A 14987-nucleotide genomic window follows, 5' to 3' on the forward strand; every position below is an offset into this window, starting at 1 on the left:
CAGCTCTCCTTGCAGGGGGCTGGGGGGTGTCTGAAGGGCAGGTCCTAGGGGCCTTGGAGAAACCCAGGCAGAACCTTCAGAGCGTTTCAGGGCTTTGTCTCCAACTACTGGCCTCACATGCTCCCATGTGTGCCCCTCCACTCGTCCAACCTCTTTCAGCCGAGGCCCCAAGCAATAGCGTCTGCCACTTGGTAGACCAGAGAGCCGATGGAAAGCACAGCACGGTGGGGAAGGGAGAGCCCGGGGAGAGGCTTCTCTCTCCATGGCCCACACCCGTTGCTTTTTGCCAAGGGCAGAGCCTTTCCAGACAGGGGCCACCCAGATCACAGAGAGTCAAAGCAAGTCCAACCTTTCTTGATGGAGAGACGAAGGCCCAGAGAGAAGAAAGGCATTCCCGGGGCCACAGGACCACACCCCAGCTCTTTGACCCACCCCATCCTGCCTCGTCTCCTGGTAGCTGGCTGTCCTCACCGTGGGGCGGCTGACCCCAGACGGGAGTCAGAAGACTGGGCTCCAGGCCCAGCGTGGCACCACCTTCCCACCTCACGTGGGAGAAGACGCCAGGGAGAAACCTGGTCCTCTCCAGGCCTCGGGTTCCCGCCGTAATCCAGCCAGGCAGGGGAGGGCTCGGGGGAGGGAGAGGCTGACCGGTGACCTCTGAGGTCCTCCCCTCTCGGAGCTGCGTAGCCCATGCGCTCGGCGAGAGGCCAACGGCCCGGTGCTACTGCACCTTGGTTTAAGCGACACTGGACCAGGCCAGGGTCTGATTCTCTGTCTCTCTCTGGCCAGTGACGAGGACAACAAGCCCCTGCAGGGCAGCCAGACGTCCCTGGATGGCACCATCAAGCAGCAGGAGAGTGACGACAGCCTGGTGGACTATGGCGAGGGTGGCGAGGGGCAGTTCAACGAGGACGGGTCCTTCATCGGCCAGTACACGGTCAAAAAGGACAAGGAGGAGACAGAGGGCAATGAAAGCTCAGAGGCCACGTCGCCTGTCAACGCCATCTATTCTCTGGCCTAACGGAGCCCCCACGCCCAGGACACAGCCACTACTTTGCAAGTGGGAGGAGGGGAGAGGGGGAGATGAAGCCACCGCAGACCTACCACACAGCCGCCACCTTCTTCAGGGACAAGGGTACAACAAGGGGGTCTGCCAAGCTGTGAGGACCAGTGACGGCCCAGCCATCCCCAAGCCCCCTCCCGATGACTGCCCCTGCACCCCCGGGGTGCCACCGTGTGAAGGAGTCCTGGCTACGCTCAGCTGGAGGGAGCCCAGCCCTTCGCTCAGCCTCCAGGCCACCAGGCTGGAGCCTCCCCAACCCCGGCCCGCCCTTGCCCTCCGCACGTGCACTCACCGGTTTCTGTTGGTCACGCCCTCCGTGTTATCTGTATTTTTCTTTTGTGCATCTTTACCGTCCAGACCCAGCGTCTCCATTTTCTTTTCCTTTCGAAGAAATGTCCCTGGACAAAGAAAGAATGGATGGATTCTCCCCCCGATGGGCAAAAGGATTGACCTGTAAAAGATGTTGTAGAAAAGCTGTCGTATTCACACCGCCCCCCCCCCCCCCCGGGCCAACGTATTTCCGAAGGATGCCTTTCTCGCCAGATGCCTCCCCGGGCCCCCAACCCATGCGCCTTGGCCTTGTCAGTTGCTGAGCTGGGCTTGGCTGCTTTCTGGAAAATGACAGTATTTTTGGCAGGGAGAGAGTGGGCAGGCCTCCTTGCCCCGCTGTGGTTCAGTCGGGAGGTGGGCTTACCTCTTGCTCCTGGCTCTCACCCTGCCCCTTCCCCCAGCGTGTCCCAGACAAGAGCTGCGCCAGCTCTGAAGGAGTCTGAGGAGTGGGAGCGGCCACGGATGGGAAGAGCTTCGAAGCCAGTGGCCGAGTACCTCAAGCAGAAGGAAACCGGGCGTCTGGTCCCTGGGGAGCTGTGCTCACCTCAGGAGAAGGAAAGAGCTGGGTTTGGACTTCCTTCCTCCCCATCGGTGAAACCCGGGATGTGGGAGAGAGGACCGTGCACCCTGCCTCGAGGGATGAGGGCACCCCCCACACCTGGTCAGGGATCCCCGCTGCTACCCTCCCGGGGATGGAACCAGGCAATGCAGAAGCTTTGCTGATGTGTTTGGGGGTACAAGGTGCTGCTCCCCCTTTCGCCTCTAGCAAGTAGCATCTCCTCCATCAATTCTGTAAGACGTCGAAAGTGGTGTTTCACACTGTGCCGCCCCCTGAGACCGAACCAGTGTGTCCTGTCCTCGGGGTATTTACATATCAGGAGAGTGCGCGGGAACACCACGCTGATCGCGCTGGAGAGCCTGGCCTGGGGACCTCGCGCCCTCCGGATGCCTTACGCAGCTCTGATGTGGCCCTGCAGCAACCAGGTCCCCAGCTCCTGCCCGTAAACCTTGAAGCCTCCAGAGATGTCTCTCAAGAATGGGGCGGCCCCAGCAAACATCACCACAGACCCAGAGCAGCCGCTCGCCTCGTGCCCTGCACCCCATTGCCCAGCCCGAGACCCACACAGCCTGCAGTGCTCAGAGACCCAAGGCGCGGCCTTCAGCCTCCCCACCTAATCCGTTTCTGAAACCAAAGGTACCTAGCCTCAGAGAGAGATCTTGAGCCTGAGAGCAACCTGGTAGCGGTCGCTGCAGCTAGAGCTGGTTTCGGGAGGGGGAAGCTGACCCCCCATCTGGACTGCCTGCCACGGGCACAGCCTCTGGTCCGAGCCTCCAGCTGCTCGCCCGGCAGCCTGGGCGGCAACGGAGCTGCATCCTTCAGAGGCTCGATCAAAGCATCGTTTGCCACACGTTTACACCACAAAGGTATTAGCAATGTTTGCATCCCTTCATAATCAGTCAGCTGAAGGTCAGGCACATAGACACATGTACTCTGTCTGCAGGTAAGAAACCATAGCCCAGAGCTGAGCCAGTTGTGCTGTTTGAACCTGAGAGCAGGTGCCTGGCCTTTGGCCCCAGCCGTGGCCAGCCTTTGCAGCCCAGAAGACCCAGGGACAGCTCCCTCATGCTGAATGGAGACAGGGTGAATCACGGGGGGCTAGGAGTGAGCTTAGGGGCCCCCTCCTCTGGCTTTCCTCTACAGCTGGGCAATCCTGCACCCAAGCCCAGCCTCTCCAGGGAACGTCAGGGAAGTGTGCCTATAAACTGAATTAAAGGAACAGCCTTTCCAGAATATGCTCTGGATCTGAGCAGAGTAGACAGTGTCTTGGGCCCCACCCCCCCCCCCATGTGACACCCCCACACCATTGAGCTCAGTGCACCGCAGGCCGGCTCTTTGGGTAAGGGGACCGTGCACTGTCATGGTGCCCATCCCCCCGGCTGTGCACCTGAGGACCACAGAAGGCCTCCTGCTGCCCAGGGGTCTGGGGGAGAGATGATTGCTCAGCCTATCTGCTCTTTGTGTGTGTCATGCCCGCTCGGCACCAGCTCCCTCCGTGTTAGAAGGCCTTGCGGGAAGCCACATGGAGAGGCGCCGTCCACACCGCCACATCACCCAGCCCTCCTGGCAGGTAGGAGCCCACCTGAGCCCGGAGAGGCCGTCTCCCCTGAGCAGAGATGCTTAGAGAGGTGTGTGTAGGGCAGGGTGGTTAGGGAGCAGCCCTTCCAGGAAGAGATTGTCCATTTCCCATGAGCCCGTGCCAGAGCCCAGCCCACTCAGCCAGAAAGCAGTATTGTCCCGCACACCCTGCCCACTGGGGCTCTCAAGCAACCGCCCAAAAACATACCAACCATGGGGCCAGGAGACGGTGATACCGTCAGTGCTTCTGCCTGCCTGGCTGTAGGGGGTGGGGGAGTCTCTCAGTGATTCCAGAAGCCCTGTTGCCTGTGCTGCGGTCTCACCTGTCTGTGCCGAGCCACCAAAGCTGTGGGCTCAGGAAACAGCCTTGAACTTCTAGTCTGAGCCATAGTCACATGTGAGCCCTGCCCTCCCAGGGCTGGAGCTGAGATGCAGGACACAGTGGGCATTGGTTGGGGGCACCTTGAGTTCTCAAGCCTCCGGTTGCTCCAGGGTCCAAGGGAGAAGCTCCGGCAAGAGCACGTAGTCCACGAGGCTGAGGAAGATGGGGAGGGGGGGTCCCCTGTGGGGTGGGGTCGAGGACCAGTCCTGCTTCCTGAGTCTCTTTGGTCTGTCCCTTGGGGCAAGTTGCTTGACTTGTCTGTATGCTGGTGCCTCCAGTTCCCCTGTGTCATCCCTCCTTTGAATACCTGTGCCCACGGAGGGACAGGAACCCAGCTGAAGGAGCAGGAAGGCCAGTGACTAAGGCGTACAGTGCTGCAGGGCCAGGGACAGCTGCCTCCCACCCTGCCTGGCTTTTGTGAAGGGGACCCATCTTTCCTTATCTTAGTTTTGAAGAGATAGTTGAGGCTCAGCTAAAGGGAAAACCAGACCAGCTCTTTCCCTTGTCCATTGTCTTTGCCCTAGGGTGGGGGCATCTGGTCTGCCCCTTCCTGGCAAGTCCCAAGGTCTGGAGGAGGGTCCAGCTGTCCCAGAAGCAGCCAGTGCCAACACTGCACACGCTGGCTGGGGGGTCTCTGCAACCTGGGTCAGATTTGGCTTTCATGGCTTCCCCGGACACAGCCTGAGGAAAGGGCTGCAGACAGGTGTGGGTTTTCCCCCACCCACACCCAGCACCCGTGCATGGGCACAGCCACACAGTAGGGCAGCGCTTGCAGGGGGAACAGTACAGATTATGACATTGTCTTAGGGTGGGTTCACACCCTGGCCCACTTGAGAGGTTGGACCCCTCTTGAAGGATTCCTGCAGACAGAACCGAGAGAGTCTGATCCAAAGGAGAGGGAAGCTTCCCTGGGAGAACCCGGGGCAGAGGATCTTTAAGGGTCCAGGGGCCCTTTGCAGGATCCGAGCCAAGCCACAGAGAGTCCCAAACAGCCCGTGGGACAGAAGCAGTGAGGATTGAACACACTTTGCCTCAATCTTAGCAAGGCTGCTTCACCAACACTGAGGAAGGGAGGCTCCCCCAGCTCTCAGGGGGAGGGCAGCCAGTTCCTTGGGTGCGGGCACAGGCGAGCTCCCCATTCGGGACACCGGGGTCAGCACTCCTGCTGTCCCTGCCAAACACACACACATCTGCTAGGAAGAAACCACCCGGTGGATCTTGGCTGAGCTTCACGTGGTGGCTTAGAAGTAGCATGTAGGAGTTCCCTGATTGGAAAAAAAAAAAAAAAAAAATGGAGGAGACACGTGAATGAAACAAAAAGCTTAAAAAGCCAGGAGGAGGCAGGGCTCTAGGCAGAACCCAGCTCCTGGCAGCCCATCCCCTAAATCAGTTAGGGGCCAGCCCATGGGAGGTCAAACCAACCTTGCTGCTCTCACCAGCCCGCCCCGCCCAAGCCTGGGCAGCGCCCTTCCTTCCCTCCCCTGTTGAGAACAGCCTTCCCGAGATAGGTTCAGAGAAGGATCAGAGGGACAGGACCACCACCCAGGGAAGCCACGAGTCTCCACCGAGCAGTGTCCCGCGCCACACCCCCAACCAGTGCACCTCCATTGACACAGTAGTATTAAACAGAAGTTGTCTGACGCTAAGGGTAGAAACGAGCTCAGTCCCAGAGCGCGTCGCTTTGGAGAGCTTCAAACCGCAGCACGTGGGGGAATCACAGAGCTGATCTCATGGACAGGACTCTTCGGACAGACGAGGACACTAAAATCCACAGAGGGGAAGGGACTGGCCCGAGGTCACTCGGCTGGCAAATCAGGGTGAGGGAGAGCCTGAACCAGGGGCCTCCGGAGTCCTTGTCTGGGGTTCTCCACCTGCCCGCAGGTGCCTCCTTGGAAATAGAGCTGTAACTTCACATCTGTCTGTACCTCATATCACTTCTCCCCATGCCCCGTACACCTCCCAAAATGAAAGACACAAAGGATTTTTCTGAGATTGAGACCAGTCTGTCTGTGACAGCCCGTGGGGAAGCCAGCTGCGCGGGGCAGACCCCGGCTGGGAGAGTGAGGAGCCGACTGGTGTCTGTCACTGTGAAGTCTGGACTGTAGTCTGGAGTGGCGTCTCTTGTTCCGTGACACTCGGGGCCCCCAGCAGGCTGCGTCCCTCGGGCCCTCGGCCGTGAGGTGCTGAGGGGCGGCTGGGCCACAGAGGCTCTGCCACCCTGGGGTTCACTGGGCTGGAGTTCAGCACGCAGAAAGAGTTCAGTGAAGCAATAAACACAAAAATCTGGGAGAAGAAATCCAGAATTTTGTGCCCTACTCTGTTTCTTTTTCAAAAACAATGCTGATCAGTTGACCCTGCCCCTGTTGTTGTTGGTTTTTGGGGGTTTTTTTCTTGATCCCTCCCAGTTGGACATCCTCAGTCAGTGTTGTCCCTCTGCCCGGCTCCCAGCTCTTTGCCAACTTCACACTCCTCCTGGGCTGAGCATCAGTCGCCTGTGACATGGTCACCTTCTGTCCCGGTCCCACCCCCAGCCCACGCTGGCCCCAGAGGACCTCTCTCCCTGCCTCCCCCCTCCCCCGGCACCCGCTTCCCCCCAACACCGTGCCGCATTGTTCCTTCCAGGGGGAGATTTTTTTCCCTGCCATCTCCATGTTCTCCCACACACCCACATACCTGCAGAGTGGTCTGATCTTTTTTCCATTGGTTAAAAATTTAACTCTCCATGGCAGACCTTGTTTTAACCCCTCTCACATCACGTTCTTTCCTCTTTGAGAGTTCTTTTGCATTAACCAACGTTGTCAGCGACAGATGCGGATCTGAGGGTGTCACGTGCGACCTTCAGCAGGGAAGACTTCCGGGCCGCAGAGGACCATCTAATACATGGACTTATAAACTGACTGCATGAGCAATGAAAAGGCCAAATTATTCAGAATTCTTTTTTTTTTTTTTTTTTTTGGAATCACTGTAAAAAAAAAAAAAAACCAACAACTGATTTCTTTTGTATAGAGAACACTAAACGTATAATAAAAGTTGTTCAAAATGGACTCTGGCCAGGTGATCTGTTCATTTTCTTTAGTTCATGGAAAGGGGTACAGGGTTGTCGGGATCGACAACAGAATCAAAAAAGGAGTTCTCCGGGACTCCAGACAGCCCTCACTTCGAGGATTCTGCAAGACCAGCCCTTTTCTTGAAGTCGGTCTTATCCTGGGGGCCTCGCGGACACAATCTGTGTTTTGACCGTACAGCGACAGGCACGTGTGCAGCCGCCGAGAGAGCCCAATTCAGCTGGCCTGTATGTGTGCCCGGGCGCCACTGAGGACGTGCCGTGATGGGGATGCTGGGAGGAGGGGAGCCGTGTGCGATGAAGCTCTGTGTCCTGCCCTCCCCCTGTGGGCACCCCTGCCCTGAGGTGGGAGAATGCCGGCACAGTTCATATTGTTGAAGGAATGAATAATACAGCTTACAACAAACCCAGAACCTGTCTCCGTAGACTCCAAGGAATCTCAACCAACAAGCAAACAGGGGAGGGAACTAGGAAATGGAGAAAGGGAATAGGAAATAGGAAATAGGGAAAGAAGCAGAGAAGGCTGTGTCGGTGGAGGGGGACCGCGCACAGTTACGCCTCCTTTCTTGATTCTCCCGGCCTGCAGTTGGGCTAATTCCCACTAAGGAGCGCCCCTTTGGCCATCATCCCAGGCAGAGTGAATGGCGAGGGACCGCCAGACATTGTAAACCTCCCCCCCTCCGCCCTGTCCTCAGGCTGGTGCTGGGGCTAGACAGCGGGCAGGGCTGGAAAGCGGTTCCACTCGGGGAGAAACTGAATGGAATGGGAAATAAGGCCAAAGGGTTGCCCTGAAAATACAGGCCCTGCTCTCCTGGATCAGGGACTACGAGGTAACAATCTAACGCGCCTGTGTTTCCTCTCCCTTCAAAAGTCCTCAGAAAGGGGCGCCTGGGTGTCTCAGTGGGTTAAGCCTCTGCCTTCGGTTCAGGTCATGATCCCAGGGTCCTGGGATCGAGCCCCGCATCTGGGCTCTCTGTTCAGCGGGGAGCCTGCTCCCCTACCCCCCGCCCTCTCTGCCTACTTGTGATCTCTCTCTGTCAAATAAATAAATTAAATCTTTAAAAAAAAAAAAAGAGTCCTCAGAAAAGAGCGGGACCTGAGGCCTTATTTCTGGGCGTGGCTCCTCCTGAATTTGCAGGCATTTCGTAGTCTCTGCCACGTCTGAACCTTCCTGTTCACTCCTGGGGATATGTGAAAGATCTTTTCCTCATCACTCTCAAGTTCACAAGCTGTCTGTGAAGTCTGCCCTTCATGTCCATGGGCACCACCCCACCAGCAGCCCAAGCCCTCATTCTGAATTGACAGTGTCCTTACCTTTCCTGCCACCTACTACCTCCTCATAGAGGAGGCTGGAAGGATCTTGTAACACACAAATGTGATCCTGTCCCTTCTCAAGACCTTCAAGTTCACTACAGTACCTTCAGTCGGCTACAGTAGGATAAAATCTTAACCCCTTGGCTTGGCATGTTAGACCTTTTGTGATTCGACCCCTCCTTCAGCAGCCTTGTTTTTCACTTCACGAACACCCTAAATTCTAGCCATTCCTATCTCTGTCCTGTGCCCCCGACATGCAATGATTTCTCACGCTTCTTATCTTTGGCGATTCAGTTCCACTCAGAATACCTATTAATAACTACTCTGGGCTACTCAATGCTGTAAGGTAGCTAGCATAGAGTTCCAGTCCTCAGGAAGCTCAGAATGTCATGAGAAACAGGTAAGCAAAAGCAATGCTAGAGGGACACCTGCCTGGCTCAGTCTATAGAGCCTATGAGTCTTAATCTCAAGGTCATGAGTTCGAGCCCCATGTTGGGACTAGTTTACTTTTTTTTTTTTTTAAGATTTTATTTATTTATTTGTCAGAGAGAGAGGAGTGAGAGTGAGCACAGGCAGACAGAGTGGCAGGCAGAGGCAGAGGGAGAAACAGGCTCCCCGCAAGCAAGGAGCCCGATATGGGACTCGATCCCAGGATGTTGGGATCATGACCTGAGCTGAAGGCAGCTGACCAACCAACTGAGCCACCCAGGGATTCCCAGGGACTAGTTTACTTTTTAAAAAGAATCAGTGTTATAGTATCCAGTGATGAAGTCCCAGAACCTAAGTCAGGTTCGGTGGGGTGAGGAGGTTCGGAGCCGACGACTAAAGAAAGAATTCTTAAGACGTCATTGGTGCAGCCGACGACTAAAGAAAGAATTCTTAAGACGTCATTGGTGCAAAATGGTGGTTTATTAAAGCACGGGGACAGGACCCGTGGGCAGGCGGAGATGAGGCTGCCCCAGGTTGTTAGGAGTGGTTGGTTATATACGCAGGAGTTGGGTAGGTGAGGACAAAGGGGTATTCAGAAGGGCTATTGGGGCAAAGAATACTATCAGGATATTGAAGGCTTAGTTACTATTAAGTAAAGACAATTGAGAGTCTCCTGGTGGAATGTTACATTCCTGCTATCAAGCATCCTTGTTAATGAGATTTAGGTTTAGAAGAAATTTAACTTTATTTACTTTTCCTTCTACCTCCGCCTCCTTCGGTTTTTATGGAGGGGAGGGTGACATTAGGCTTGAGAAACTGAGTTCTGTGTCTTTGGAATTTGGGCTATTGATAAGGTAACTTCTTTGTTTGTAAATCTCAAGGACATTTGCAAACCAAGGGAGACTCCTGTCTTGTAGGATTGTGATCTTAGCAAGTTAACTATTTATCATTTTATGGCAGTCAGGGGTGCCTGAGGAATGCTACACCTATGGAGGGGAGCGGATGGAGGGGGGGGTGCAAGGCGCCAGCTCTTGCTTTGTCCTCAGCCAGCCTCCTGCTCCCTCATCACCAGGACAAAGGACTCAGTAAATGTGGTTCAGCAAATGAATGAAGGCCCAAAGGTGTGTCTGCTTGGCACACCCTCCTCCTGCCCTTCCCCTTCTAGATAATTCATAATCACTGGAGTTGATGTCCACAACCAGCCCTGATTCCCAGCAGCACCTGATTCCAGGCCCTTTCCTCTCTCCCATTCCAAACCCTTCCAATATCCCTTCTCCTTACAGATCATCTCTCCTGGACTCTTGGCAGCAAACAGTGGCCTGGTGCTGGGTCCCAGAGGGCTGATCTTTAACAATCAGCTCAGGCGAAGTCTTCCCCACGACCTGACGTAGCCTGTGTAAGGACGTGTGTGTTCTGCACACGCGCGCACGCACGCGCACACACACCCACACGGCTGCACGGTCTGATTCGGATGCCCTCACTCTGCCCTCAGAACAGCTATGTTTTTTTGTCGTTCCCAGACAGTCCCCGTCATGTGTTGCCTATTTCTTTCACAAAATTGTGAACATCTTGAGTATGAGAAATTTTTGTCCCCTGTGGGTCCACAGCCCAGTGGCCCATACACAGCACCCACAAAATGAGTGAAAAAGAATGAAAAAGAAGGCATTCCTTTGATGTGGTGGCTGGGTGAATTCAAGACTTCTGTGTCATCCTCTTTGGATACTATTTGGATATTGGACTTGGATGTGACTTTCGGGGGGCCGTGGGCATTCCACTGGCCCACTTTTGGAGCAGGAACTCCCGCCCCCCCCACACACACACGCAAAGGGACAGAAATGGAGGGATGAAGAAAGCATCTTATTTGAAGAAAGCCAACCTCCATTCAACTGAGGCCAAACAAAGCGGCTGCCTCCCTTCGGGGGCCCAAGGGATTCCCAGAATACGCATCATCCCTCATCCCTGTCTCCAGAAGGCTGCGCCTCCCAGCCCATTAGAAATGCTAATCTCCAGCATGGGTTGGATTAACTGACCCAGTGGGAGGCGACAAGTCATCTTCCAATCTTCATTAAGAGTGAAGGCTCTACCCCATCTTGCCCAGCTGCCCCCAAAGGGATGGGACCTGGGAATTCATTACAGCCCCTTTCATCAAGGCAGCCACTACTGCTCGAAACCGTATTAGGTGGCGGAAGGTAGGGGAGGGCCACTTTAGCCTCCCCTCCCCACTTAATGCATCAGAGCCCATTTGTTTGATGTCAGTTCCTGCTGGAGCGAGAACCAGGCAGTGGGCCTCAGAGCAATTTGGAGCCACAGCTGCGGCCCAACAGCCCACTCCCAAGCTCCACTCCCACTCCCACCCCCGCCCCTGAACTTGCTGCTGATTAGCCCCAGACCCCACTGCAGGGAAGCAGGGCTTTGTGTAGACAGGGGAAACGGCCACTCTGAAGCAAACAAATGAAATTACTTAGTGAATATTTAACATCACAATTGCCCTCTAACAAGGCTGAATCCTATTCAGGGAAGGGTCTGGGACTGATGGGGTAGGGAGTTTGCAGAAAGGCCCAGGGACAGTCCAGCATTATTGGGGGGAGGGAGCTTTTGGAACCCCAGGGCAAGAGTGGAGGGCAGATGAAGAGTAGAGACAGGCAGCAGGAAGATTCGTACTTCTGTTCGTGCGGTCCCTAGACCGGCAGCATCCCGATGGACCGGGAACTTAGAGAGATGGACGTTCTGGGTGATTCTGATGCGGGCTAATGTGTGAGGAGCGCTAGATGACAGGGACAGTGACAAGACCGGGTACTCTAGGATGCATCGTCCCCTCCCAGTGGCCCCTCTCTGAAGTGTCACTCGCATCTACCCAGTGGATGAATTTGCTTCACATGAGCGGATCTTTTAGGAAAACTAGCAAAGTTGGTGAATTCTACATCCAAAGTAATGCAGGGCGAAGCAGAGGCGGCAGGAGAATGTCAGCGTCAGAACACGCCCCCCAGGCATTAGCAGACATCCTGCGAGAGCTTTCAACGTTCACCGAGCGTGGGATTGGCAGGGGAACTGATCCGTTTCCATCCATGTCAGAGGCATGAGGGCACCAGATGGTATTTGGGTCACAATACATTTACATTAAGCGACTTCAGAGGAGAGCCACTAATGACGTTGACGCCCGCTGTCTGTGCGGGGAGAGCGATGGGCACTTTATGGAAATTCTCTCCTATGACCCCCACACCAGCCCCCTGAGGCAGGTTATGTCCCACCACTCAGGGAAGCTGGGCGGCTAAGGGCTGGGTACTATCCCCACTAAGCTGACAAAGTCAGAGCCCGCTGCCAGGCCCGTGGGACTCGAATACCTCCCCGTGGGCCAGGACCCTGGGGGTATGAACGGGCATCGCCGCGACAAATCAGGCCTGGCACTCGGTGCCCCCACTGGCGTCCTGCCTGTGCAGCCCCTGCTGGCTTGTCAATGTGGCCGACCGGGATTTACCCCTCACTGCTCTGCTCTGCTGGGGTGTGGGTGGGGGGACATGCAGGCTCCAGACCCTGGCCCCGGGGAGCCCAGGGGAGAAGGTCGTGGGTGCCAGGCTGCTCAGGGTCCTGCAATGAGGGACCAAGCTAGCTGCCAGCGCTCACCCGGCTCCAAGTCTGCCTTGGGTAATAGGAAAAAAACAGCCAGGACTCAGAAGATAAGGGAGGCACTGGCTGGGTGACTGACCTTCGCTTCTTCCTCAGTAGGACGGAGATTGTGACCGCAGCTTTCTCATACGTTGGTGTGAGCATGAAATCAGTTAAATGTGGGAAGTTCTAAGAAGAGTGTCTGATACGTGGTAAATATTATATAATGCATTAAACATACAGAAATGAATGAATCCCCTTAGGCTTTCCCCTTCTTCTGCATTCTGGAATGTTCTCCCTAACCTCTATTTCGCCCTTCAGAAGCCCTCCCGATCCTTCCAGGAAGTCTCAAATCCCACCTTTCATGACCAGCCTAGCCCCCAAGCGTGTTTCTCTTCAAGGAGCTGCTCCTGACCTTCCCTCCCCCTCTCCCCCACCCCACCCTACTCGCCAACCCTCATCCACCTTGACCTTCAGCATTGGTTCACTGCCACTGCAAGGACTTGTCTCTTCTGTGCCTGCTCAGCCTACAAACTCTGCAAGGCAGCCCTCCCCCTCCCACGCAGGTGGGCCTCGTTTGTCTGTGCCCGCCAGTGGCTCAGTCTGTGCTGTATTGACAAGGGGGCACGGGGTGGGGTGGCGGGTTGATGTGTGTCAGGCAGTATCTCTCTTCCTGAAAGCTCGTTTACCAGGTTCGGAGTGGCTGGATGTAAGGGCCAGTGATCGGTATTGAGAGGTAGAGGTTCATGCTACAGCCCCATCAATTAACTTTCCCAAAGTCCCCTAAGTGCTCTTGTCTCTCTTTAAAGCCTAGGAACCCACTCTTGCTTATCGGGAAGGACTGTCCATCTTCCACCTCCCTCCCTCCCGCTGCTTCTCGCTCCAGGCTGGTGGTTAAGACACAGCACCAACCTCTGCCCACCGGGCAGTCCATGGGGCAGAAGAGAATGAGGCCAGCCATCCAGAAGGCCCAGGTTTGTCCTAAGAGAGAACGACAGGACTCTGCCAGCCTGCGTAGCTCTGATCCCCATGGGAGTGGGACAGGGAGGAAGTCATCTGGTGGAGAGGACCATATCCCCCCCAGATTCCGGAGCCTAACTCCCAAGCTTAGGGTAGGAGAAAGCCCCTCTTCCAGGCCACACGGCTCCTTCCTTCTCAACACCAACAGCATTCCTCTCCAGGGACCGGGGGTTTGGCAGAGATCATCATCCACGCCATCCTACTGGAGGTCCAGAATGGCTAAAATCTGCCATCCTTCTCCACCCCCAGGCCCAGCAGCCACCTCCCTGAAAAACAAAGCACAAAACAGACAGTCCTCCCTTCCAGCCACCTGGGCCTCCTTCCCACGTTTTCCATGGCGCTGAGCCCTGGTACAACCGAGCTCATCAAGCTGCAGGCTCGCTGCCAGGGGGACAGAACACTCTCTGGAGCCCCCAGGCAGGGGGACGGGGCCATAGGTTCAGTGGTCAGTCAGCAGGCTCCCGGAGAAGGCTTGGCCCCTCCTAAGTTATGAGCATCGCCTCAGACCTGCAGACCGGCAGGTGTGAGCCCTGGTCCATCCCTCCATTCCATAGATCCCCCACATCAAATGCTAAATCCTAGACTGGCTCCCAACCCAGCCCCAGCAACCCAGCAATGCACTAGCTAAGCTCCTTGGGGAGAGCAGGTGTCCTGTTCAGACTGTGGCCAGCCAGCGTCTGCAAGGGCTGTGAGGTTTCCCCGGGCCGGGAGTGGGACGAAATACACAAACCTACAAATACACTCATTCCAAAGCCAACAGAAATCGTCTGAGAGCTTCAGACTCTGAAGCTGGCTGAACCTGGCCCTCTAGCCTCCCCCATCCCAACACACCCCAACACAGACAGCTGGGCGCCATGCTGCTCTGGGAGAGCTGGGGGCCAGAAGAGCAATACGATCATTCTCCAGAACCTCATCCTATCCCAAACTGAGGACCGTGAACGTGCATGGTACCCAGACATAGGCAGGACCTAGACCAGGGGGGAGCCTCTGCACCCCCTTTCCTCCCTGCCCCCAGCCCTGACATCCATTTCCGATCTCCCAGCCCCGCTTCAGGGCTGTCAGGCACCCTCTTGTGGGTCCATCAGTGGCTTTTAACGGAGCCCCCCGCCCCCGCTTTCATCCTATTAGTGAGCAGGGAGTAATTACGACTTCATTAGCCAAATAGGTTCTTGGTTCAAAGATTCCCTCCACCCCCCAAAACAAAACACACACCCGCTTCCCTCCATCTGAGGTCTGTCCCCCGGGGCACCAGCTGACAATGTAGCAGGCTCCGGGGAAACCAGCAAGGAAGGGGGAAGAAGCCAAGGATGGCTGGCCAATGGGGAGGGGGCCAGCAGCTGCACCCCCTCCGCCGCCACGCATCTGTCGGTGGGCTACCCCCACCCCAGATCTTTGACAGGGAGAAGGATGGCCCTCCAGCAAATGAGGGGCGTGACCCTTTGCATCTGTCTGCTGTCCTTCGCCCCCCAGCCGCCTGCTCTAACTTCCAGCTACTTCCCGGATGGACAGGCCAGGCTTTTCTTGTAGGGGGGCTCTCAGAACCAATTCCCAGGGGTCTGTAGATGTCGGGAGTCCCCAGCTTCCCTGCCCCCAGTCTCCCATCTAGACTGCAGCTGCGGCAGATCCAGAAACGAGGAAGAAGACG

General features: G+C 56.0%; 1 protein-coding gene across 18 annotated transcripts in view; it reads left to right on the plus strand.

Annotated features, from left to right (window-relative positions):
* Positions 1-6956, plus strand: part of NFASC (neurofascin) — a 178454-nt gene extending 171498 nt beyond the window's left edge. For all 18 annotated transcript variants that reach the window (XM_059145864.1, XM_059145870.1, XM_059145875.1 and 15 more), the window contains one exon: positions 790-6956. In XM_059145864.1, the coding sequence (XP_059001847.1) occupies positions 790-1021 (232 nt within the window). In that variant the 3' untranslated portion in view covers positions 1022-6956. The remainder of the gene's footprint in view (positions 1-789) is intronic.
* The last annotated feature ends 8031 nt before the right edge of the window (positions 6957-14987 follow it).

The sequence above is a fragment of the Mustela lutreola genome, chromosome 14 (assembly GCF_030435805.1).
Source record: "Mustela lutreola isolate mMusLut2 chromosome 14, mMusLut2.pri, whole genome shotgun sequence".
NCBI lineage: Eukaryota > Metazoa > Chordata > Mammalia > Carnivora > Mustelidae > Mustela > Mustela lutreola.